The following is a 26,986-nucleotide window of genomic DNA, read 5'->3' as shown; positions in this document are numbered from 1 at the left end:
TGCGATGATCAGGATGAAGTGTCTTGGCAAAGTTGATTGTAGTCATGCCTTGACCTAAACACTCCACAATTTGTTGCTTCTCAGCAGCCGACACATCCTTTTTCTTTCCCATTTTGGCAGAAAATGTAGGCTGCTTAATAATGTGGGACAGCCTTCTTAAGTAGTCTTGCCTTTCATTGGACACACCTGCCAAACTAATTAGCACAGGTGTCTGCAATTGCTTACAGTGATATAAAGAGTCCTGACACACATCACCATCAATGAGTTTAACTGACAAATAAAACAATTCTTACCTTATCACTCCTAAACACTTTTTGCATAATGATTTGGAACACAGTGTACATGTGCTTTTCCACAAAACACCAGTGGTTCACGTAGTGAATCTTACAGTCCTAACTTGGCAACCGTGGTCTGTATGGAGTTGGTCAATAAAGGGCCCAAAATTAAGATAACATAGATGGGAGAGGTCTCTATGAATATGAATTCCTAAGTATTTGATACCCTGTGAGGGCCAGGCAAAGGGAAAGTTGGACTGGATGGAATCCTGTATGGATTTGGGGAGGGAGACATCGAGGGCCTCAGACTTCGCTGCATTGATTTTAAAATTTGACCATGTAACAAAGTGATCTATTTCAGCCAGAACAGCAGGGATGGATATATGTGATTGAGTGATATATACTAGGACATCATCAGCAAATGCAGAGCACTTGTACTCAGTGCCTCCCACCTCAATCCACATAATATTGGGGTTATGGCGAATTGATGAGAGCAGGTGTTCCGTCACTAGGATGTATAAGAGAGGGGACAGAGGACATCCCTGCTTTGTCCCATTGGTGATTATGAAAGGTGATGAAAATGTTCTATTTATCTTCAGCCTAGGTGACATATTGCGATACAGGGCCGTGATTTTGGCTATAAAAGGGTCCCCTAGACCCCTACCCCAAGCTTTTTAAGAGAATAATATATGGCGTGCCAGGAGACTCTATGGAATGCTTTCTCAGCATCCAACGAGAGTGTCTAATTACAAATTTTTAACTGCATCTAGCCCAGGAAATACTTTGTGCCTAGTAGCAGTGTCTGCTAGTCAGCGGATTATCCCAGCTGTTAAGCAAGCTACACCACCTGTAGTTTGGACACTTAATTTTTTCGAAGGAAATGCTTCGGGCCCCCGAGACACTCAGTGAAGAGCATCGGGAGGCACCCCAAGCCACAGGGGCTGGGACTGGCGGTAGGACGCCTTGAAGTGGACCGCCAAGCTCGATCCTTATAAAAGCTTTTTAACTGCAGCAGCATTAGTGGACGCTACTGGAGCTGTAATTCCCGCGGCTGCTGGCATCAGATTTGCCCTCCAATAGATCCTTGTAAAAGGATTTAAAGTGTACTCATTCAAATTAGAGAGACAATTTAAATTAAAAAGCTTAGACCTGCCTCCAGCGCAGGGGGGCTCGCTCGACCCACCAGCGGACAGGCACCAGTATTGGGAGAGGGGGGCTGGCCGTCAGGGTCCACCCCAGCTCTGGCACAAACCTGGCGACACGGAGGTCGCACGGGCAGGAACGGACTGGCCGTGTCAGCTTCGCACTTTTTTGGTTTTAGAAGGGCATGACATGCCTATAACTGTGTCTCCCCCTCCTTTTACTCCTCAACCTCTTTTCTTTTTGCATGACTATATGTGCTTGTCACTTTTCCATGTGTTAGTTGTGTCTTCTGAGCAGTTTGTCAGCTTTTGGACACCTTTGAAGTGTTTTCTATGTGTTTTCTATGTGTTTTCGATGTGTTTTTGTTTGCCTGCCATTGGTTTTAACGGTGTTCGACGGTGTTCGACGAACAGTTTGACGAACAGTTCGGCGAACATACGGGTGTTCGACGAACCGAACCGAACTCGAACACTACGGGGGTGACTCAACTCTAGCAGTCACTGCATACGCATGAACAGTAAGGAAGACCTAATCCTTTCTAATGGGAACATGTCGTTACTGTTACTCACCTCTCTGTGTTTTTAAATTGTTATTGGGGTTTTTCCTAAATTTTGGCAGCCATTGTACTCACTGCATACCCTATAATTGGATAGCAGAACCGCTCCTTTCTAGGAACATGTCGTTACTGAGGCACACCTCTATGTGTCTTTAAATTGTTATTGGGGTTTTTCCCAAATTTTCGCAGCCGTTGTACTCACTGCATACCCTATAACTGGATAGCAGACCAGCACCTTTCGAATGGGAACATGTCGCATTCGTTACTGAGGCCCACCTCTATGTGTCTTTAAATTGTTATTGGGTTTTTTCCCAAATTTTGGCAGCCGTTGTACTCACTGCATACCCTATAACTGGATAGCAGAACCGCTCCTTTCTAATGGGAACATGTTGTGCTTGTTACTGAGGCCCACCTCTATGTATCTTTAAATTGTTATTGGGGTTTTTCCCAAATTTTGACAGCTGTTGTACTCACTTCATACCTTATAACTGGATAGCAGACCCGCTCCTTTCTAATGGGAACATGTCATTACAGTGGCCCACCTCTATATGTATTTAAATTGTTATTGGGGTTTTTCCCAAATTTTGGCAGCCCTTACAGTCACTGCATGGGCATTACCACTATAGGAGACCCACTCCATTTTAAGGGGAACATTTTTTTTTACTGAGGCCCTCCTCTATGTCTCTTCAAGGGGGTATTGCGGTACGTCCAAATTTTTGGCAGCCCTTGCAGTCACTGCATACGCAATAACAGTATAGGAGACCCACTCTTTAATAATGGGAACAACAAAGCATAGTCGGCTGATGGCCCTCTAACAATAGTGAGGGCCCACTGCTGGCCCTTTAAGAATAGTATTGGCCGCCTGATGGCCCTATAAAAATAGGCTTTGTGATTTTCAGAGTCCCTCCTTCATAAATGAAACAGGATGTGTCTGATCATGTCTCGCACACTACATGGCCAGATAAGGTAGTAAAATGTTAAAATTACATTTCCCAGTGAATGTATTTTTCACCGTTAAAAGCAATGCAAAAGTGCAAAAATGCATCAGAAACGCTACGTGTGAACATAGCCTAAGGTGTGGAGGAGAATTTTTGTTTTTGTTTTTTTTTGCCTTATATACAAGTCATTACCCTGGAAAGGATATTCCTTAACATTTTTCCCATTTTGGTTTCGTTTTTGTATGTTTTATTGTGAGTTCGTAAAAGTGGCGTAATACATTGACAGCAGTGACTTGGGAGTCAGAGATGCTTCCAGGGGTCTTCCCCATACTGTTCCCATGTCATTTGAGCACTGTTCCCATCGATTTGGCAATTTTTAGGACCTCTGCTTACCGCCGGAGGGGGGGAGCCGCTGGAAAAATGCTCAAGTTTCCCATAGACTTACATTGGGCTCGTTACTCGGATCGAGCTCTCCAGCATTCCTATTTACTCGACCCGAGCATTTTAGTGCTCGCTCATCACTAGTAAGGAGGTCTATTCCCGGGAATTCCCCATTGCTTTTTCTAATATTTTTTCATTCCATTCTTTCAAATTTTTAATATGATCTAAATAAAACCATTGTTTTTAACTTACTTTCCCTCTGAACATATTGCTGTATGCACTTTACTTAGCTTGTTTCTGCCTGCTGCCGACACAGTATTTTGTCCATACACCGCCTGAGGGATATGTACATGAACTGTTTCTATGGGGAGCTGGATTTCTTCCTCTTTTTTGCGCAAAGTAATATTTGAGTATAGTGTATGATCAGAATAACTGAAACTTCCAATGTAATATGCAAGCATCTTTCACTCTACATACACGTGCGCAGCCATCATGCTATTTCACAAGACCTGCCTTTCAGGTTGAAGATATCATTGGGTGTTGAGTCATCAACAACCTTGAAACAGGAAACTCCCTTCTTACCATAAGAAAAAAAATCTTTGACACTATGTATTTTCTTACACTAGTATAACAGAGAGCAACACATACAACATGGAAAGGAGCTCTGTGTTTATGGCTTCACCTCCCTAAAAGCCAAACTGGGAATACTGTACATCAGTGCTTGATGATTAATGGCTTCTCAAAGTAGATGAAGAAGATATATTTATTCCTGGTTTTCAACTTGATTTCAGGTAAGTTTTTTAAACATATATAATCAGATATCAGATGTAATAGTAAAGAGTTTCAGGAAGTCTAGTAAGCATTGAGTAACATGACATGTAATTTGATGGTAGTTCCTGGCAGTCATGTAAATAGTGTTTTAGAAGAACATGAATTAAGTCATGTAGACATACTGTAGAATATATATAAAATATATACTCTAGACTTATAAGTCATTAAAAAATCTATATAGTAAAATCTATATAGTAAAACAGGGTTTTCCACCACCATGATGACCTAACCTTAGGATAGGATAGGATAGGTTTTTAAAATCAGATCAATAGGGTCCTGCAACTTCAACCCTCATATCACTGAGCTGGTGAGACAGGATGTAAACAGCTGAACACTGGGGGTGGCAGGAGTTTGACCGCTACTGATCTGATAGGTCATCAAAAAAAAGTGTCCTCTCATTTGCATAATGAGGGCAAAGTGGTGCGGATGTTCTGCAGCGTCAGAGCCGCAGCGGCGGGTACTGATCGTGGGAGCGTAACCTTAGGGGTACACAACTAAATTAATAATACACATATATGAAAAACATAATCAAAGAGTTTACAAGTGTTCCTGCTATTAATATGATTATTCAAGCAGGCCAACTTAGTGACAGAATGGCGAAACATGAGACAAGATAATGTTTGATGGGCAATGTTTAAAATAGAGATTTGAAGAAAGTCCAGCATCAGGGGGAAAACTTGCAAAAATATAGTAATTTTATTTCATGTGTGCAACAGAATAAAAAAGATAAGGAATCATATCCCATTGAAGTGAATTTTTTTTCTATTGATACATGAAATAAAATCACTATCTTTTTGCAGTTTTTCCCAGTGATGCTGGATTTTTTTCAAATCTTTAAAATTGGACTTTCCCAGTGAGCTGAACTGTTATTTTTATTTATAATCTTTAAAATTATATAATAATACCAAAGAACATTTGAAAAAAAAAAAAACAGACTTCTGTTCCCAAATTAAAATCTACAGTATCTGTCTCGTCTGTCTATCTATCTACAATTAGGTCCAGAAATATGTGAACAGTGACACAAGTGTTGGCATTTTAGCTGTTTATCAAAACATGTTCAAGATACAGTTATATAATCAATATGGGCTTAAAGTGCAGATTCTCAGTTTTAATTTGATGGTATTCATATCCTAATTGGAGTAAGGATTTAGAATTAACAACTATTTAATATGTACCTGCTTTTTTTAAAGCGACCAAAAAGTAATAAGACAATTATCTCAAAAGCTCTGAAATGGACTATTCCCTCGTTAATGCATAATCAGGTAAAAGGTCTGGAGCTGTGTATTATACTATATGGAGGACTATGGAGGGTGCATTATACTATATGATGGAAGGCAATGTGGGGCTCATTAAACTATATGGAGAACTATGGGGTGCATTATAATATAAGGAGGGTTGTGTGGAGCTCATTATACTGTATGGAGGACTATGGGTGTGCATTATACCATATGAAGAACTATGGGGGGTGCATTATACTATATGGAGAACTATGGGGGTGCATTATACTACATAGAGGACTATGCAGGGACCTTTGTACTGTATGGAGTTCTATGGGGTGCATTATACTATATGGGAGCTGCATTGTACTATATGGAGGTCTATTGGGGTGCATTATACTATATGAAGGACTATGGCGTGTGCATTATACTGTATGGAGGACTATGGGGATGCATTATACTATATGGAGGCTGCATTATACTATATGGAGGACTATGGGGGGCCCATTATACTGTATGGAGGCTATGTTAAGTAGGACAAATTAAGTACAAAGGTTTGGAAATATGGAAGAGTTTTTATTAAATATAATAGAATTATAGAGATTAATGATTAAGATGCAATGTAGGAGAATGAAAGACAGTGCTTCCACAACACATATAGCAAAGCTGCCAGAAAGTCATTGGTAAGGCAAGTACTGATCAGGCAGACTACCCGCCCCAAAAATGCCCCAAAACACTCATGTATTAAATATCACGTGCAAAGGACAGTCCTCGTCAAAATCAAAGTATAGCACTAGAGGCAAGGGAGAGAGAGGAGTCTTACCCGTAGGAGGCTGCCGCTGGTGGAGTGGGGCATGGAGGGAGGGGCAGCCTTCTACGGGTAAGACTCCACTCCCTCCCTGGCCTCCAGTGCTATACTTTGGGGTTTTTTTTTTGGGGGGGGGGTGCAATTAGAACTTCTGCTATGGGGCCCCATGATTTATATGCATGCCTCAAAGGGAGAGATAGTAGAAATGTTAGGAGTAGCCAAATCAACAGTTTTAGTACACTCTGCAAAAAAAAGCACACTGATGAGCTTGGAAACTCAAAATGGCCTGGAAGTTCACAGAAGGCAACAGTGGTGGATGATCACAGAATCCTACCAATGGTGAAGAAAAGCCCCTTCACAAGACTCCCCAAGTGATGGACGCTCTCCAGGAAGTAGGTGTTTCAGTATGTAAGTCTACCATAAAGAAAAGACTTCATGAGAGCAAATACAGAGGGTTCACCACAATACTAATAATCTTTATTTTTATATAGCGCCAACATATTCTGCAGCGCTTTACATACATTATCATGGCTATCCCCATTGGGGCTCACAATCTAGATTCCCTATCAGTATGTCTTTGGAGTGTGGGAGGAAACTGGAGAACCTGGAGGAAACCCACACTAACATGGGGAGAACATACAAACTCCTTGCAAATGTCATCCTTCGTGGGATTTGAACCCAGGACCCCAGCGCTGCAAGGCTGTAGTGCTAACCACTGAGCCACCGTGCTGCACAAGGTGCAAACCATTAATCAGTCTTACAAATAAAAAGGCTAGATTAGACTTTACAAAAAAAAAACATCTAAAGAAGGCAGCCTAGTTCTGGAAAAGCATTCTTTGGACAGATGAAACTAAGATCTAACTGTACCAGAATGATGGGAAGAAGAAATTATGGAGAAGACTTAGAATGTCTCATGATCCAAAGCACACCACATCCTCTGTAAAACATGGTGGGGGCAGTGTGACGGCATGGGCATGCATGGCTTCCAATGGCACTGAGTCACTAGTGTTTACTGATGATGTGACACAGGACAGAAGCATCTGGATGAATTCTGAAGTGTACAGGGCTATACCAGAGTCAACCAAATGCAGCAAGGTTGATTGGACGACGCTTCACAGTACAGATGGACAATGACCCAAAACAAACTGCGAAAGCTACCAGGGAGTTTTTTAGGCAAAAAAGTGGAATATTCTGCAATGGCCGAGTCAATCACCAGCTCTCCGCCCCATTGAGCATACATTTCACATGCTTAAGACAAAATGTAAGGCAGAAAGACCAACAAACAAGCAACAACTGAAGTCAGCTACAGTAAAGGCCTGGCAAAGCATCACAAAGGTGGAAGCCCAGCGTTTGGTGACGTCTATGGCTTCCAGACTTCAGGCAGTTATTTCCTTCAGAGGATTCTCTACAAAGTATTGAAAATTAACATTTTATTTGTGGTAAGGTTAATTTGTCCAATTACTTTTGAGCCCCTGAAATGTGAAGGCTTTGTAGAAAAATGATTGCAATTTCTAAACATTTCACAGGATATTTTTGTTCACCCCTTTAATTAAACCTGAAAGTCTACACTTCAATTGCATCTCAGAGCACAAATCATGAAGATTCATTCACTGTCCAAATATTTCTGGACCTAACTGTGTCTATCTATCTATCTATCTATCTATCTATCTATCTATTGTAGGGATTCACTCTCTCAGGTAGGTATTAGGTAGTGTTCGCACAGGCAATGCAGTTTGGTCCAAGCAGGTGCAGTTTTATTGCTTTCATAAAACTTTAATGGATTAAAAACAACCTCTTCTGGGCACAAAGGTATCACAGCAAATAAACAATTCATTTAGCAGGGCACATATATCAGTGCGGGCTCACCCTTTTTCCCGGAGCAAACTTCATACACAGGGGAGGCCCAATCCCGCCGGTCTCTGTACCCCCTTGAGTCCGAGCTTCTGCAGCTTCCATCGTCAAACAGAAGTCTTCAACTCTGGGCACAGTTCAAACTGAGCAGGCTACAGATTCCATATGGTTTTCTGCAGCTCCAACACACAGACTGTTCAGCTTTCCTAGCTGAGTCATGCAGTCTCCATTCAGAGAGAAATCTTGGCATGTCTCTCTCTTCCAGCTATAGCTCACATTTTTGCTGGTCACTCACCAGCAGCACACTTTACTCTGCTCAACATCGAGTAGACTGACACACTTAGTGAACACAAGCTCTGGTTCTTAGTTAAAGCTAGACAGGTGCATCTAATCAAGACCTGTATTGCTAGGATTTAACCCAGTCCTACCTGGCTTTGCTACACTATCTATAAAAAAAGAATTGTAGCTTTCTCAAGTTTTTGGAGAACATGTTTTGGAAGCGTGGCACCCTACACTGATTTTAATATTTATCTATCCACCCATCTCTTATCTATGTATCCACTCATCTATCATCTACAGTATCTAGCTATCTATCCCATATCTATCTATCTATCTATCTATCATAAAAAATGAACAAACCAAAAGTCATAATTACTTAGAAAATTCTTTTGATGATTTATAGTATTATACACTCTTTTTCATGTGCCATTTACTCTCTGTTGCTAATTATGGTTAATATTTGTTTTATTTTGCTTAATATTTACTAGCATAGAAGCGCAAATAAAAGCTGTGTTGTTTTTAGTAATGTTTATAAATATGCCAAAAGAGGGTCCTTTTGGTGTACATTCATATGCTATTTCTTGCCAAACCTTTTTTCATTCTGCAATCTTGAAATGCATAGTTTGAATTTGTGAATAAAAAACAGTACATGGTATGCAGTTGTTATACAAAATGTTATGTGAACAGAATAAATTGATATATAGTCCTAAAAAAGTTAAAGAAGCACTCCAATCAAAGTTTTTATCCTCTTAATATATTGCAATCATATTATATTGCACTGTGTACTTACAATTGCTCATTTTGCCCTTCTACTGAGTTAATTTATTAAACTGTGTGCTGTTGTTTACTTACAATGAAGGTTTTATCACCTGGAGACAATCACTGCTCGGCCCACAGTGCATGCGAGTCCTGGTCCGACCACGCCCCTTTCTATGATAATCAGCTCACTGTCAATAAATTATGTACACAGAGGGCCTGGTGTGGGCGGGGTTAGCTTTCTAAGCTCTGCTTAATGCTGCATCTAAGAACTCTAATTGTATCACAACTGCAGCACCCAGTAAACTAAGTGATACATCATTGGATTCAGCTTCTCTTTTCCTACATTATGTTGTTCTCAAATGAGGTATCAAAAATCTAGTGACAGATTCTCTTTAAGTATACACTAACATCCAACCTTTACAATTATTTCCCCATGTAATTTAAAGTGCTCAAAGAACGATATTCTAAAATGAGACCAGAAAAAAAATTCCAGAAAAAGAGTTCAGACAGCAGAATTGAAGAATAAATTAAAAAGTTACAGTATAATTTTAGAATGTTTTGAAGAAAAAAATGCATTTTAGAAGCCAGAATGAGTGTCATTCGAAGATGATATTATTTCTAAAGTTCACATATCTTTTATTTCAGTGCATAGTTGCAATAGTTGCCTAAACTTCAGCAACTACAATGTGACCTTTAATGCAACAAACTTTGAATACATGCTTCACTGGAGCAAACATGATTTGGCTCCAGACGTATCATTCAATGTCCAATACAAACGGTAAGTCAGTATCTCCATTCTAAATATACCTTAAAAGTGCTATGGGCAGGTATAAATTTGAGATATAATTGTATCATTTCCGCCTATTCTATATACTTTTGGCCTAAACTGTGTCATTTTTGGAGACCACACATTTTTCTTGTCACCTTACAAATTTGGCAAGCAACTAGACACCAAAATGTTACCACTAAATTGTTGCACATTACTATTGTTTCAAGTCGAGATGAACAAGTTTGAAATTCTCCTTTCACTCATCTCCATGTAAAAGCACACAACAGAGATATTTTATTTGTTTAAATTAAATTTAAAGAATTTAAACTTTTTTTTTTTTATCAATTTACCCAAAAATAGCCAGGAATGTTAGCTGATACATTGACCGTGTCATACTTTTTAAAAAAAAAATTAATCAAATTCATGAAAAATTAGTATTTTTAGTTAAGTAAGTCATTCACTCAGTCATTACTTGCATAAGAAAATATGGCCAAATATCAAAATACCAAGAGCTACTATGTCAGTAAAATAAACATATAAACTTTATCTAACTATAAAAACATTTATAGTACTATTTGCATATTCGTAAGACTAGGTGCGCATGGCGCCTATGCACTTAGCCTACAGAATATGTGAGGAGTTTTTCCTGACGTATACTGAAACATCATCATAGGCCCCCATTTATCAGTGTGCTCTTTTGGCTTTCGTCTGGCTAATATGCATCTGCATACCATTTGCTTTACTGTATAGGAAAACGCATGCACTTTTTATTATACAGAGGGCCATACTTATATCATGGGGTTTACATTTCTTTACAAGGGGTCCATCTGATGAACGCAAGCCTTGGCATCCATCCTGACTGTAACCACTGTGCGGTGCATATCTCCTGGATGTACACGCCCAACACTGTGCAGAAATACAGTGTGTACCTAGTAGAAATGAGCAGATTGTTTGAAACTCTAATTTGCCGGCTTAGCCGCATACTTCCCAAAAATTTCATACTGCTTGAAAAATACATGTATAACACACTTACATTCTATAAGGAGAGAGGGAGTGGAAGAGAGATTTTGTTTCAGTATTTTCTGCATACACTAGTTTGTGCTCCACCGGTAGCCAATAATCTCCGATAAGCCAGGTAGTGGTATGATAATCCTCTTCAAAAACTGAGATAGACAATGTGATGTCATATCTGCAGGGAATTATGGAGAAACATGTGCGGCCAGGAAAAACATTGTTAGCCCACTCTCTCGTTCTTCAGCCATGTGAGAAATGGTGCCGGACAAGTTTTTGTTTTTTTTAGATCCTCAAGAATCAAATCTGAAAGTGTTGAAATTCACCTGGAACCGCATTGAAGAATTATATAAGCTTCAACAAGAAAAATAAACTAGTTAATTTTTGGTGCTGTCATCTAGAAGGAAGTTAAATAATGGCGAGCACTATTAATTATTTTTTATATAGTATATTATATAGTGGACATGAGCCTTCAACAGATATTGTACTTTAATGTTTGTTCTTACTACATAAACAATTGTAGTATACAACTCCACAATCCTGAGGCTTCTAATGTATAACAGCACGAAAAAATGGCCAGTTTGTTTTTCTTGCTGAAGATATATTTGCTTCCTATTGGGTCCTAAAGCTTGACCGAGACATCCTGTGTACTCTATAAGGGGCCACTGCCAGAATCATCTTGACAGTGGCTTATATCAAGGGAGAAAAAAATGAATGGCCATTGAAATTCAACAGCTTGGATCCCCCTCTTTCCTGAGAACATCTGTAGAGGGAAAGTCAGGAGGATACTGTACCCAAAGGTAGCAATTCACCAAGACCGGCAATTCTGTTGCCAGCCTTGATGAGGGGGGATGCTCCTGATTCATTAAGAGGCACACTCCCATCAAAGTTTTTATCCTCCCAATATATTGAAATCATTATATCGTATAGCACTGTGTACTTACAATTGCTCATTTTGCCTTTCTACCCAATACAACAATTTTCTTTGTTTTCTCTCTACATAATAATATATACCAGTACTTGTCTAAAAATCCTGAATATTTAATAAATTGACAAAATCCTAAATCATCTCTGGAGTTTCTAAATGTTGTCCAATAATTTTTTAGATATGGCCAAACAGAGTGGTTGCTGCTGCATGGTTGCCAAAATATCACTAGAGTACACTGCAATTTGACAAATGCTATAACAGGTGATGTAGAAGAGTTCATGGAAAACCAGTATTTTGGTAGAGTCATGGCATTCTCAACAAACTGTACCTCTGACTGGGTAATATCAAAAAGACTGAACCCAAGAGATGACAGTGAGTATTTTTAAGAAGCAAACTGTGTTCATTTGTAAAGGAAACTTTAATATATTTCACTATACAATATAATGACGAACGCTTCTTAGTACATGTGTATCGCTCGTAGAAAAGCAGAATAATAACCTTGTGGCTAACAAATATAAAAGTCATGGTAGTAAATAGCAAGTTCTCAAGACAAGTTACACTAGATCTTTTCATTAGGCATGATATAACAAAGTATTTCAAGAAACACATGTAACAGATATAATAAAACACAAATAATATATGTATTTTGTTAGATTTTTCATTATACCATGCCTAGTAAAGATTTTAGGTATGATTCAGCCTTATACTGTATTATATATTATTGTATATGATGGATATACTATTGTATTTTTAAAGAAATGACCGCTATCACTGATTAAGATTTTTTTTTTACTCCTTTCTGCAGCATATTTGATTTTACCAAAACTAAACTATATTCCGCATGTGAATTCAATAAAAATTCTCGTGTCCACTCCCTCGGTGCCAAAAAGGGGTGAAGACAAGCAGCCAATAATACTGGAAGATTTTTACAAAAATTATCGTTTTGAATACCATTTGAACTTTTTCAACCCTGAGAAACAAAACACAGTAAGTTGTATTTCTACCACTAGCTATTGTTACAATCAAAGGTTCGCCAATGGACACTTCACATTTTGGCACCACTTCTTGTTTTATAACTTTTCACACTTTACTTATTGATACAGCCAACAGCATAGCACTGAGAATACAGAACCAGTTCCTTTTTATATTTTGACTGCCAACTGTGAGTATTCTTTACTCCTCTGCTTTCTATACATTACTTGCTTAGTTCCTGCCACCATACTGTTTTCTATTCATTAAAGGGGTTGTCCAGTCCAAACCGATATTCTGCAGTCACTCTGTGTGACTGCAGAATTATGAATACCCCCCAGTGCACGCACTGCACGCTGTGGGGATTCGCCGGTTTCAGACCCGGGACTGGAGGGTTTGTATGTGTATACATACTCCCGGCCAGAGGGCACGGCCTTGCTCCATACACTTGTATGTAGCTGAGGCCGCGCCCCATCTAGTGACGCACTCCATCTAGAGGGCACGGCCTTGCTTCATACAAGTGTATGAAGAGCGAGGCCATGTCCATTGGCCGGGGGTATGTATAACTCATGCATACCCTCTGGTCCTGGGTCTGAAACTGGCGAATCCCTACAGCGCACAGCGTGTGTGCTGGGGAAATTCATAAGTCTGCAGTAACACAGAGTGACTGCAGACTTATCAGTTTGGACTGGTCAACCCATTTAAGCTAACCCCTATTTTCAGACATTTTACAGCGGATCTGTCAGCAGGTTTTTGCTATGTAATCTGACAGCAGCAAGATGTATGGACTGATGTTGTGATTCCAGTGATGTATCACTTAGTTTACTGTGTGGAGCAGATATGATAGAATTACAGTTTTCTCTGCTGCTGATGTAGCTGAGCTCAGTTGTTGTTCTGTGTATAATCCTACCCACACTACAGCTTTCTGTGTAGATTGTATAGTGACAGAGAGCTGCTAATCATTGGTGGGGCATGGTCGGACTAGGAGGCACGAGGCCAGTTGTCCTACAGTGATAATCTCCTGCTGATAAAACACTGATTGTATAGAAACAGCATAACATAGTAAGTGACACATTGCTGGAATCACGGTCTACTCCCCTACATTATGGTGCCCTCAGATTACATAACAAAAGCCTGCTGAGTGATTCCCTTTAAAAGGAATCTGCCAACAAGATTGTGGTTATTAAACCAATGGCATGATGAGGATCATAATAGCTCATTTTACTATGAGGGAGAAAGTAAAATAAGATGTTCATGCATTGCTAGTAGCAGCAGCTGTGACTAGTTACAATCAAAATCACAGTAAATGATCGCAACTCTGCCTTGATTGACACCTTTGAAGTCAGCACTAGCAGTGCCGAGCAGAGTATTGATCAATTGGTGGTAGTGTTCTAACTTTACTTCCTTCCTCCTTTCAGTAGGGACATGTTTAGAAAGGTATTTACAAGTCATAATGTATTTTAGCTCTGCTAATATATTCCCTTTAATCCTCTCTATATATTACCCATGTATTTCTTAGTGGGTGTTTCAGCATTCCTCTGCTTTCATTATTCCATACTGTACTTGATCTGATTGGTACATATAGCTTCCATCTATAACTACAAATCTGAAGTGTGTTTCTATTGTCCCTCTATCCCAAGCCTGCACAACATATGGCCTGCGGGTCACATGCGGCCTTCTGAAGGTCTTTTTGTGGCCTGCGGAGCTGCCCGGGAGACGCTGCTCCCTGCTTCCTAACTTCAAATGTATTCTGACACGGCATTCAAGTACTGATGGTGCTTCTGGCACTGCATTCATGTGATGACGATGGCTCTGTCACTGCATTCATGTACTGATGGTGGTTCTGGCACTGCATTCATGTACTGACGGTGGTTCTGGTGCTGCATTCATGTGCTGACAGTAGTTCTGATCTTGTACACATGTAGCAATCCAAAATGTGCTTCATGGCTATGTGAAAGCTTAAAAATCCTCAAAACTTTGAGTTTTCAGATTATGAAGAGGATTTGGAGAGATTCTGCTCAGTTTCTGCTCCAAAAACTTAGTGTAATTTAGTGTATGTTCACACCTATTTTTGGAGCAGAAATTGAGCAGAATTTCTCCGAATCCTCTACAAATACTCAAAACTTGGTTCTGGTGATGTATTAATGAACTGATATTTGTTCTGGTGATGTATACATGTACATACCCCTTTACATTTTTTTGCGGCCCTTGAGATTGGTTCAGTATGGCATTGTGGCCCTTGGACCAAAAAATGGTGTGCACCCCTGCTCTATCCCATAAGATTTGCTAAACTGTCATTTGGTTAGCTTATCCAGTCAATAACTAAGTGACAGTTTTGTGAAGCTAACTCAATAATGCTATTTTTTATGTGGTCACAAATGTAAAAATGGCCACCACAACAAATCTGAAAAATGCCAATATTTTAGTATTGATTAATATATGGAAAATATTTATTTAGCTTTATGGAAAAGCCTCTTTAAATGAGTAGTGTATTTTTAAAGGGAACCTGTCATGTCCCCAACTGCTATTAACCTGGGTTAATTTCAGGTTAATAATATTACTATGCTGTCCAGCTATCTCCTGAAAGTGCGGCTACTGGGAGAAAATGAACTTTATTCCTCCCCTGAGCCACCGGTTTACATTCATAGAGGCATGCTGCTGGCGTGTCTACAATCACCGATCAGTACACAGTGACCAACAACTGTTAGCACACCCCGGAAGGGTGGGTGACAGCTCTCTCCACACTAATGTGCTGTCAATCAAGTGCCAGACATGCTTACAGCCTCTGTTTCCTGTGTCATCCATGCCCTTTCAATAGGTCATTCAGTTCACATAACTCAACAGGTCGGACAATGAGGCAAGTGGAAAGCATTATCGAATATTTATGTATAATACAATTGTTTTATTTGCTTGTCTCTGTATTGTTTATTGTATAATGAAAATGGTTGTCTTTGTCCAGACATTAATTACCCTCAACATTGGAAAATTGTAATATTCTCAGATACATACCGAAAATACGTTTGTACTGTATTTGGCAACTTTCATCTGGTTTGCTTTCTCAGTGACTATTGGTGACTAATGTGATTAGACTTATTTATATACATGTGAACATTCCTTTCATTACATTTCAGTGGCAAAAAATCCAGACTGACAGAACGTTTGAAGTGTCCGGCTTGTCTTCTGACAGGGAATATAATGGAAGTGTGTATGTTTCGATGGGTAATGACAGGAAAAGTGATATACAATATTTTGTGGTGCGAACCCTCCCAGGTAAAACATATGTATTTTTTCCTCCCATATTTGTTATGTTATTATGATGAAGTTAACCAATTGCATTCCTATTTCTGCTAATAAAATAGAAATAGATGGTATTTAATCAATCATTAGGTCATATATACATTATAGAAGGAGATTCTCAGCTCATAACCCCGTGTAAGGCCAGAACTCATTGATGTGTAAGTGTTCCTGGAAGCTATGGGAACTAGAATATACTGGCAAGTATGGGGGAAATCTTTGTAGCATCATCTGCTATTAGGAACATTAGGCTATGTTCACATATGTTGAGTTTTTCAGTGTTTTTTGCTGCAGATTTTTATGCAGATTTTCAGCTGCATTTTGCAGTACCAGCAAAGTCTATGAGAAACCAGAATTCTCTGTTCACACATCATGGGTTTTTTTGTTGCGTATTTTGTGCCTTGATTGGGTTTTTGGAAAATAGAGCATGTCACTTCTTTCAGCGTTTTTCACCCATAGGAAGTAATGGGTGGTGAAAAAAACGCTGAAAAAACGCATCAAAAACACACAAAAATTTGCATCAGCGTTTTTGATGGCAAAATAGAATGGGGTTCTTTTTTTCTCAGAACTTTATGTACATGCATAAATAGAGACAGAAGGACAGTGAAAAAAATGCTGAAAAATGCACAAAAAACACATAAAAAAACGCAGCAAAACCTGCATTTTTGACGCAGCTGATTTCCTGCCAGAGATTAGGTTTTGCTGCAGATTTGTGACGCTGAAAAACCCAACATGTGTGAACATAGCCTTACAGTCAGTCTCTAAATAGCCTAATATGGCTGCTTACAGAAAGTAACAGATTGTATCCAGTTGCCAGGCACAAGTGGAGAAAAATATTTGATTTAGTGACGATTTTATTCTTTATCTTATCTGCGTGGGAGACAGATGGAAGTGACAGTACAAAGTTGTTTTTCAAATGAATAACCCTAAGGTTGTATGCCTCACCTAAGGAAACAATGTAACGTTACTACATTACTTTAATACTGCCACAGATATTAAATACATACAAGGAGCGGATTTCTAAAAAATATTATACAAATACCATTAAAAATATGTCGCTCAGGTCAAACAGCATTTTTTTACATATAGAAGTAGTGCTAGCGCTGTGTTACCTTTTTTGTAGAGATCATACAAATTGTCTCTTCAGAGAGGAAGAGGACTAGAACTCCTAAAAGTCAGTAATGGCCCTTTAACGAGCCTTATCACATGACTTAGGATGTAAACCAGAACCAGAAACTCAATTTGCAGACACTGTTTCGGGGTTGTAGAGATCATTTAAGCCATATATAAATCAGGCGGGAGATATAATGGGGGGCATTTCTATGCGCTTAAAAGATAAAGTCCGAGTGCATTTTTACATATGAGTTTGACACCCAATTTATCATACACTTCCACCATTATTCTAATTAGATAAATTAGTAATACAACCAGCAAGGTGAAAGTGTCACACACTGCACCTAAATAAAAACAAACTATGCATGCTTGGTATCTCCAGAATCATACTGACCTGGGGAATCATATTGTCATGTCATTTTTACCAGATAATGAGTATGGTAAATAAAATAAACATTGGCAGAATTGCAATTTTTTTCACAATTTTGCTGAACTTGGAATTTCACAAAAAAAGCCCTCGTACAGCTATATTGTCGGAAAAATAAAACAGTTATGGCTCTTAGAAAAGGAGGAAAAAACAAAAAAGGCAAAAACTGAACATAGCCATGTTAGGAAGGGGTTAAAGGGAACCTGACAGCTTCCCCATGTCCAACAAATCAGCCCCATGTCTTTATCCCACTCCTTATACTGCTTTCAGCCTCTTTCTTCTGTTTTATTTCCATAAAATTGTTGATTTAATTTGACAAATCAGTGGGCTACTAGTCAAGTGGACGTTGATCACTTATAGATACCGTCATTTATTATTTTCAGCTATATAAATGGTGCAAATGTATACAGAACATTTCTGCATTTTTTACTATGGTATGTTTTATATGTATGTGTATTTTCTGTTTGCAGATTATTCATTGGTCACGTTGATTGCCTGTCTGATCGCTGTTTTTGTCACCATCTTGGGTGCTGGATTACTTTTTATCAGCTGTAATTACATAAAACAACAAGTGAAAACACCCAATTCTTTAGTGAGTATATACCAGGGAAATATAACATGAATCTGTGTTATATGTGATACAAATACATTGTATTAATTGTCAGGGAGGTCAAGGACGACACCGGGGAGATCACACAATATCCCACCGCTGCCATCACTTTGTCAGGTTTCGCGCACACACGATCCCGATTACTCACTATGTAGCTATCGGCAAGTGAGCAGAAAGCATATGGCGTACACACCTCCAGATTCCAGAGCATGGAATATGTGTATACGCCCCCGTACGGTCACTGCCAGCTTCACAATAGCCCAATTATGATCATTCGCTTCTACCGCCGATCAGATTTGAAATACAATACAGGCTTGATCGGACGCCTGCTTTCTGGTAACATATGGCTTCAGGGAAGGCACAATTATAGAACAAAAGAAACAGGACTATTAAATTTTATATTTAATCCAAAAGGGAGGCAGTGTTTATGAAAAATATACAAAAGGTTTTACAAAAGGAGACAATACAATACAGAGTATACAGTTACACAAAATAAAAATGATTAATAGAAGACTTACTAGACCGATCGCAGAGACGATTCAGTTTAGCTGGAGGGAAGGCGCTCCAATGGACCATTATCAAACGGGACCCGTGCTACAAAATATGTAGCCTTCAGCATGAGTATAGATCAATCTTCAGCTAGATCTTTTATTCTGAAAAAAGGACCTGCCCACACACTCCCTGCGATGACCTCACGTGGGGTGGGCTCCGCGCTTCATGGTTTTATTAAAATATCTAACTTCTGCAATAACTCCTCGCTGGTTGATCACAGAAGCTTGTAAGTGATGCCATATTTTTTATTACGAATTTACCTTTCTTTAGAGACTACACATGGCATAGTAGCAGTCTGTTATTTTGGTACTTTCGCACTACAGCTCACCAGAATGGCTCACAGATCCGGAAAAATATACGTATTGTTCCTTAGCTGACCATGCTGCTAAAAGTATGTGTCCCATTATTATTGGGAGTATAGAACTTCCGATAGTTCATATTTCATGTCGGTGCCGGCAAGACTGCAGATTTCTGTTGACCAAATGGGGATGCCCTGGGGTGAGAGAGAATTCTTTTGAAGCTAGGAGCTGCATCTTTCTCACCCAGGTGTATATTTATCACAGGCCTCTGCTACTAGAAGCTCCATTCTTATGGTAATGAGTGTGCCACCTCTGGCCTGGACTGCTATTTGCATAGAAGCAACTGGCCAAAGCATCAGCTCTTCTACTCTGACAAATGGCAGATAGGGGAGGAGAGAAGAGGGATTTGGGGAGAGAGATTCTTAATATTTTGTATGACATTAATTTATGTATAAAGTTGTATGGTAATGCTGATGAAATTGTAGGAAATACATGTACAACTATTTACAAGGGTTAAAGGGAATTTGTCAGCAGGATTTCACCCCTAAACTATTTTATGGTTCGTGTATGAATTGTCTGCAGGTTAGCTTAGGTCAGGAGACCTGCAGTCAGTCTGGGCTTTCTGGTCTGTACATAAACTTGTGAATTCAGCCTAGCGGTGTTTTATATACTGAATTCAGTGTTACCTTTTTAATAGAATTATACAAAACTGCATTGAAAGTGGCCTGATGGTCTCTGTGGTCATTTCACAGAATATGTTGGGTGTGCAAATCATGAAATACAGGAACAGTAATATGTAACACACCAGCACTATTTGAAATATCTGATTCAATGGGTGGCACCAGTGTCGAACTGGGATGCCAAGGGCCCACCAGTAACCAACTCCAGGGCTCCCCTTTTCAACTACCTGCAAATGTGACATTATCCTCAATCACAAATTTATAAAACAATGAACTGGGTAGATTGTTAAATGAATAAGATGCTGTCTTTGTCTATACATAGTGATTCAAGTATACAGTGCCTACAAGTAGTATTCAACCCCCTGCAGATTTAGCTGGTTTGATAAGATGCAAATAAGTTAGAGCCTTCAAACTGCAAACGAGAGTAGGTTTTATGAACAGAAGCATAAATCTTACAAACCAAAAAGTTATGTTGCTCAGTTGAATTTTATTAAATTTTAAACATAAAAGTGTGGGTCAATTATTATACAACCCCTATGTTTAATATTTTGTGGAATAACCCTTGTTTGCAATTACAGCTAATAATCGTCTTTTATAAGACCTAATCAGGCCGGCACAGGTCTCTGGAGTTATCTTGGCCCACTCCTCCATGCAGATCTTCTCCAAGTTATCTAGGTTCTTTGGGTGTCTCATGTGGACTTTATTCTTGAGCTCCTTCCACAAGTTTTCAATTGGGTTAAGGTCAGGAGACTGACTAGGCCACTCCAACACCTTGACTTTTTCCCTCTTGAACCAGGCCTTGGTTTTCTTGGCTGTGTGCTTTGGGTCGTTGTCTTGTTGGAAGATGAAATTACGCCCCATATTAAGATCCTTGATGGAGGAGCGGAGGTTCTTGGCCAAAATCTCCAGGTAGGCCGTGCTATCCATCTTCCCATGGATGCGGACCAGATGGCCAGGCCCCTTGGCAGAGAAACAGCCCCACAGCATGATGCTGCCACCACCATGCTTGACTGTAGGGATGGTATTCTTGGGGTCGTATGCAGTGCCATCCAGTCTCCAAACGTCACGTGTGTGGTTGGCACCAAAAATCTCGATCTTGGTCTCATCAGACCATAGAACCTTGAATCAGTCTGTCTCAGAGTCCTCCAAGTGATCATGAGCAAACTGTAGACGAGCCTTGACATGACGCTTTGAAAGTAAAGGTACCTTACGGGCTCGTCTGGAACGGAGACCATTGCGGTGGAGTACGTTACTTATGGTATTGACTGAAACCAATGTCCCCACTGCCATGAGATCTTCCCGGAGCTCCTTCCTTGTTGTCCTTGGGTTAGCCTTGACTCTTCGGACAAGCCTGGCCTCGGCACGGGAGGACACTTTCAAAGGCTGTCCTGGCCGTGGAAGGCTAACAGTAGTTCCATAAGCCTTCCACTTACGGATGATGCTCCCAACAGTGGAGACAGGTAGGCCCAACTCCTTGGAAAGGGTTTTGTACCCCTTGCCAGCCTTGTGACCCTCCACGATCTTGTCTCTGATGGCCTTGGAATGCTCCTTTGTCTTTCCCATGTTGACCATGTCTGAGTGCTGTTCACAAGTTTGGGGAGGGTCTTAAATAGTCAGAAAAGGCTGGCAAAAGAGATCTTTAATCCACACATGTGAAGCTCATTATTCTTGGTGCCTGAACTACTTCTTAATACTTTTGGGGGACCAAACAGAATTCTTGTGGTTTGAGGGGTTGAATAATAAATGACACTCTGAATTAACTTTTAACGTTTTTTAAAAAAAAAAAAAAAAATTTGCTGCAGTGCATTTCTCACTTCCAGGCTGATCTACAGTACAAATGTCACAATGCCAAGTTAATTCCGCATGTGTCAACCACCTAAATCTGCAGGGGGTTGAATACTACTTGTAGGCACTGTATTGTGCTAAGTACTGCTTATATAAGAGGGTGGTGCCCCACTTTTGCACAGGGGCCTACCGGAGGATTCTCCTGTTCTCCTGTGGGCGAGTCCAAGCCTGCATATGACACTCATCTAACAGCTCAGGAGATCTAGTCATTGCATTGTCACAGGACATCATGTGTTTAGATTCTAGGGCAACAAAATGTTTCCAGGGACTAATTCCTTAGAAAAAGACGTTGCTTATGGCATTGATACTATTGTACAAAAAAACAATAAGTCACATTCCCTCTGTCAGAACAAGACACATTTTCTTTTGATTTTTACATTCTTGTGCAGGTGAACTATACATTCTTTACAGGGAACTTGAACAACTGGTCTTTTTGCATTCAGAATTTCTATTTTATTTTTCAAGCCATACCTACTGAACATTGCATTAATGATAAATGCTCAAATTTGGCCACTTAAAAGTTGTCGTTAACAGGTCCCAAAGGTTATTTCTGTTTTTTTCTACTGATTTTCTAAGAAGTAGAATTGACTGTCATATATTTTTCAATATTCTTATCCTTTTTTTGTGGAGCAGAAGAGTCTCAATTAATTATTTAAAGAGGTTGTCCCACAATCACATCTTATTGTATTATTATTGTTGAGGTTTTTCAAACACAAAAAGGGGGATCCCGAACCCCATGTTTAAGGAAGTCAAGGTCGAGTATGTGCAGTGCCACTCCATCAAAGTACATGGCATTGGCAGCTAATGGCCATGTTTGGTAGTCCGATAGACATTGAATAACGCAGAAGTGCATGTGCTTCTAATTAGTGGATGTGCCAGCGATGGAACCCCCAGCAATCAGTAATTTATCACTTATCCTCTGAATAGCTGAAACAATGTAATTTTGGGACAACCAGTTTAGTTCACTTGACAATTTCAATAACATGGTTCTAGTTGGAAACTGTGAAAAGGCACCTACTTTTCGGCTGTAGGATCCCCAAAAAGTTGATAGTAAGGATCCATTTACGCTCCAATATTATCATGAATGGGCATTCATAGGAACGCTCATTTCATGATAACCTTGCAGCATAAATAGGCTGCGGAACACCCGATCATTGAACAAAACGTTGGTTTCTCAGGTGACATGATCCTTTGTGCTGCACAAACAATCATTTTTCTCAGAGGCGCATACCACCTGCAGAAAACAATGGCAGCAGATTATTTGCCGCAGTATGCCTGTTTAAATAGGCTATTAAAGAACCGCAAAGTGGTCAATATTTACCAATTGGTGGTCATTTAATATTGCCGATTGATTCTTGTAGACTAAACCAAAAAGTATGAGGTATAATAATGTTGCCACTTGTGAGTGTCATAAAGTGTGGCACAGAATATCTCAGAAAATGTAAATTTTGATTATTAATATGTAACTTTGTATAAAAGCTAAAATGATTTTCAGTGATCAGCCACCCCCTTTATCTAGGACAAGAGAGTAGTTTGTACTTACCGGTAGTCGTTTACATAAATGACCATCTGGTGGGTCTTCATTCATGGTCATTATCTTGGAAGACGTTACTGCTAAGCCTTGTGTTCAATTGAACGTTACTTGAAGTAATAAAAAGTAGTGGGTTATGAAGATGCCATGCAGGGGTGTGACTATAGATCAGCTGGCGCATTTCTGTCTGAAACTTACCTAAATACACTGTTGTGTGCTTTTGCAATGCTTTTCACATGGTATGCAGCTAATGACCTTGCTCATTTACTAGACTAAGCCTAGATAGGTTGCCAGAACATATCCTAATTAGTGACTCATGTAAATTATAAAATCTCCAAGTAAAATTTCATGATTGTGTGAAGTGCGAATCTTCCCTGCATAATCTCCAGAATAAGCCACACTAATTAAAAGGGATGAGTGATGTCTTAACACTTTATATAGGCAGTTTGCTTACTCCTAACTTTTACAATTATTGCTGATAGTCAAATGATATTCTCAAGGTTCCATCAATTAAAATATCATTAATGTGTTCATCATACAGGCTTTCAAGAAATCTAAAACACTTCCTCTGATGACCCTGCCGAAGGAAAATGTGATAAACTCCTATACTGTCGGATTTTGTCCGTCTACATTTATGCAAACTTATGAGAAAAAAGACCCAAAGACATCAAGAGAAACCTGGCAAGAGATATCTGGGGATTCACAATTACAAATGTATGCAAGTCAGTCACATGATGGTACGACCCCAGGACAGGATTCCGCAGGGGACACGCCAAAGACATATTGTAAGCCGAAGACTTTTAGCAGTCCAGTCTCTTCAGTACATTACAGCGAGGTGTTAGAAAAGACAAGAAGTCATGTGCCATATCTCCAAAATACTACCTCCTATTTGTCCAGCAAAGTTTCTGAAGGAGACTTCCAGATGAATATTCCTCAAGCTTTTGTAGACAATGACAGTGATATGTCCAGTGCTTTTATAGACGATCCCTTCAAATTCAATCTGTTCTCCTCTTTATTTAGTGAAGAGTCAAATTCTGTTCTCAACAGCATCAGCCCATTGGAATTAATATCAAGTGTTATAGTAAGAGATGACGGAGATTCCACTGCACATATGGAACAGACAAAGGAACATCGACCAATGTTACAATCAGACTTACATTTTGATGATTTTACATGTAACCAGATGGAGGAACACAACTCACAACACAGGTTACTAGAACATGTTGGTAGCTCGTACGTTTTACGGAGTCCTGTAGAAAATTCTTCCACAGATGTTTTGGACAGAACAAATGTATACAAAAAGCAATGCATTCTGTAAATGTTCTATATACTCATTAACATCATGTAAAGAAAGTGAAAACAGAAATAGTTATTTAATGGTGGAACATTTAACATAATAGCTATTACCAATATATTAGTATATAGAAGTTGTGTGACCTTGGTAAACTATACTTGATTAACGATAAAAGAAACACTGTTCTAACTATATATATATATATATATATATATATATATATATACACATACATACATACATACACAATGGGAAAAATAAGTATTTGATACACTGCTGATTTTGCAAGTTTTCCTTACAAAGAATGGAGAGGTCTGTAATTTTTATCATAGGTACACTTCAACTGTGAGAGACAGAATCTAAAAATAAAAACCAGAAAATCACATTGTATGATTTTTACATACTTATTTCATGCACCAAAATTCAAATTAATTATTTGATACAATAGAAAAATAGAACTTAATATTTGGTACAGAAACCCATCTTCAATGCTCTTACTGAGGGAAGGAGGTTGTTGGCCTAAATCTCGCAATACATGATGAGCCCATCCATCCTCCCTTCAATATGGTGCTGACATCCTGTCCCCTTTGCAGAAAAGCTCCCCCAAAGTATGATGTTTCACCCACCATGCATCATGGTATTCTTGGGGTTGTACTCATCCTTCTTCTACCTTCAAACACAGCGAGTGGAGTTGATACCAAAAAGTTCTATTTTGGTCTCATATGACCGTTGTTGCCTTCTCACCAAGCTGCTTGTCTTTTGTCCTGTAGCCCATTTCAGCCTTGTGCAGATCTACAATTTTTTCCCTGGTGTCCTTAGACAGGTCTTTGGTCTTGGCCATGGTGGAAAGGTTGGAGTGTGATTGATTGAGTGTGTGGATAGATGTCTTTTATACAGGTCATGAGTTTAAACAGGTGCAATTATTCCAGGTAATAAGTGCAGAGTAGGAGGGCTTCTAAAAGAAAAACTAACAGGTCTGTGAGAGCCAGAATTCTTGCTGGTTGGTAGGTGATCAATTACTTAATTAATTTGCATTTTATTGCATGGAATATGTAAAAATCATACAATCTGATTTTCTGTTTTTTATTTTTAGAGTCTGTTTCTCACAGGTGAGGTATACCTACAATAAAAATTACAGACCTCTCCATTCTTTGTAGGTGGGAAAACGTGCAAAATTGGCAGTGTATCAAATACTTATTTTCCCCACTGTATATGTGTACAAATATACAGTATATATATATATATATATATATATATATATATATATAGCTGATTTTTTCTTTTTTACTTAATCAAATAGTAATATACTGTATATGTCAATAAAATATATTTATATATGTATAGATTTTTACGCTGTTCTACTGTCACTTTGTGTTCCACTTCCAGTGGTACCTCTGAAAGCCAATCAGGTGAATAAAGGAGATGGACTGAAATCTACACATTTCTAATTTTGTTAAGCAGAAGTACTGAGCTGTCAAACATATTACCATTATTTTCAAGCTGACTTAGTTACAATTGGTAAAAAAACATGTGCAAAAAGTTCCCTCCTTCCCCTTCCATGGAGTGTTTAGCAGTTATGTTCCCTGACTCTATGGCTGGTATGCCAAGGATTATATGCCTGCTCTAAAAGAGATTGAAATTCTTAAAGGGGTATTGTTATCTTGTACAGCCATGGCCAAAAGTATTGAGAATGAGACAAATAGTAATTTTTCCAAAGTTTACTGCTTGATTTTTTGTAATAGCAATTTGTATATACTCCTGAATGACAGAGTGATCAGCTTAACAGCAATTACTGTACTTGCAAAGTCAATATTTGCCCAGAAAATGAACTTTAACCCCCAAAACACATTTCAACATCATTGCAGTCCTGCCTTAAAAGGAGCAGCTAACATCGTTTTAGTGATTGATCCATTAACACAGGTGTGGGTGTTGATGAGGACAGGGCTGGCGATCAATCAGTCATGATTAAGTAAGAATGACATCACTGGACACTTTAAAAGGAGGCTGGTTCTTGGTATCATTGTTTCTCTTCAGTTAACCATGGTTATCTCTAAAGAAACACGTGCAGCCATCATTGCACTGCACAAAAATGGCCTAACAGGGAAGAGTATCGCAGCTACAAAGATTGCACCTCAGTCAACAATCTATCGCATCATCAAGAACTTCAAGGAGAGAGCTTCCATTGTTGTCAAAAAGGCTCCAGGGCGCCCAAGAAAGACCAGCAAGCGCCAGGACCGTATCTTAAAACTGTTTCAGCTGCGGGATCGAACTACCAGCAGTGCCGAGCTTGCTCAGGAATGGCAGCAGGATGGTGTGAGTGCTTCTGCACGCACTGTGAGGCGGAGACTCTTTGAGCAAGGGCTGGTTTCAAGGAGGGCAGCAAAGAAGCCACTTCTCTACAGAAAAAACATCAGGGACCGACTGATATTCTGCAAAGGGTACAGGGAGTGGACTGCTGAGGACTGGGGCAAAGTCATTTTCTCTGATGAATCCCCTTTCCGATTGTTTGGGACATCTGGAAAACAGCTTATTCGGAGAAGAAGAGGTGAGCGCTACCACCAGTCTTGTCTCATGCCAACTGTAAAGCATCCTGAAACCATTCATGTGTGGGGTTGCTTCTCAGCCA

At 39.3% G+C, this 26,986-nt stretch overlaps 1 protein-coding gene across 1 annotated transcript; it reads left to right on the top strand.

Annotated features, from left to right (window-relative positions):
- The first annotated feature begins 3,887 nt into the window (after positions 1 to 3,887).
- IL22RA1 (interleukin 22 receptor subunit alpha 1) lies at positions 3,888 to 24,590 on the top strand. Its single transcript, XM_073665801.1, is given in 8 exon segments — positions 3,888 to 4,084; positions 9,684 to 9,816; positions 11,925 to 12,118; positions 12,552 to 12,733; positions 15,847 to 15,985; positions 18,020 to 18,141; positions 23,608 to 24,367; positions 24,370 to 24,590. Coding segments are annotated over 8 exon segments (1,608 nt in total). The 5' UTR covers positions 3,888 to 4,041; the 3' UTR covers positions 24,405 to 24,590.
- Positions 24,591 to 26,986: the final 2,396 nt, after the last annotated feature.

The sequence above is a fragment of the Phyllobates terribilis genome, unplaced genomic scaffold (genome assembly GCF_046119375.1).
Source record: "Phyllobates terribilis strain yellow unplaced genomic scaffold, ASM4611937v1 Scaffold_2__4_contigs__length_985480577, whole genome shotgun sequence".
Taxonomy (NCBI): domain Eukaryota; kingdom Metazoa; phylum Chordata; class Amphibia; order Anura; family Dendrobatidae; genus Phyllobates; species Phyllobates terribilis.
Note: the sequence above shows the minus strand (reverse complement) of the source record. Positions and strands in the feature narration are given on the sequence as shown.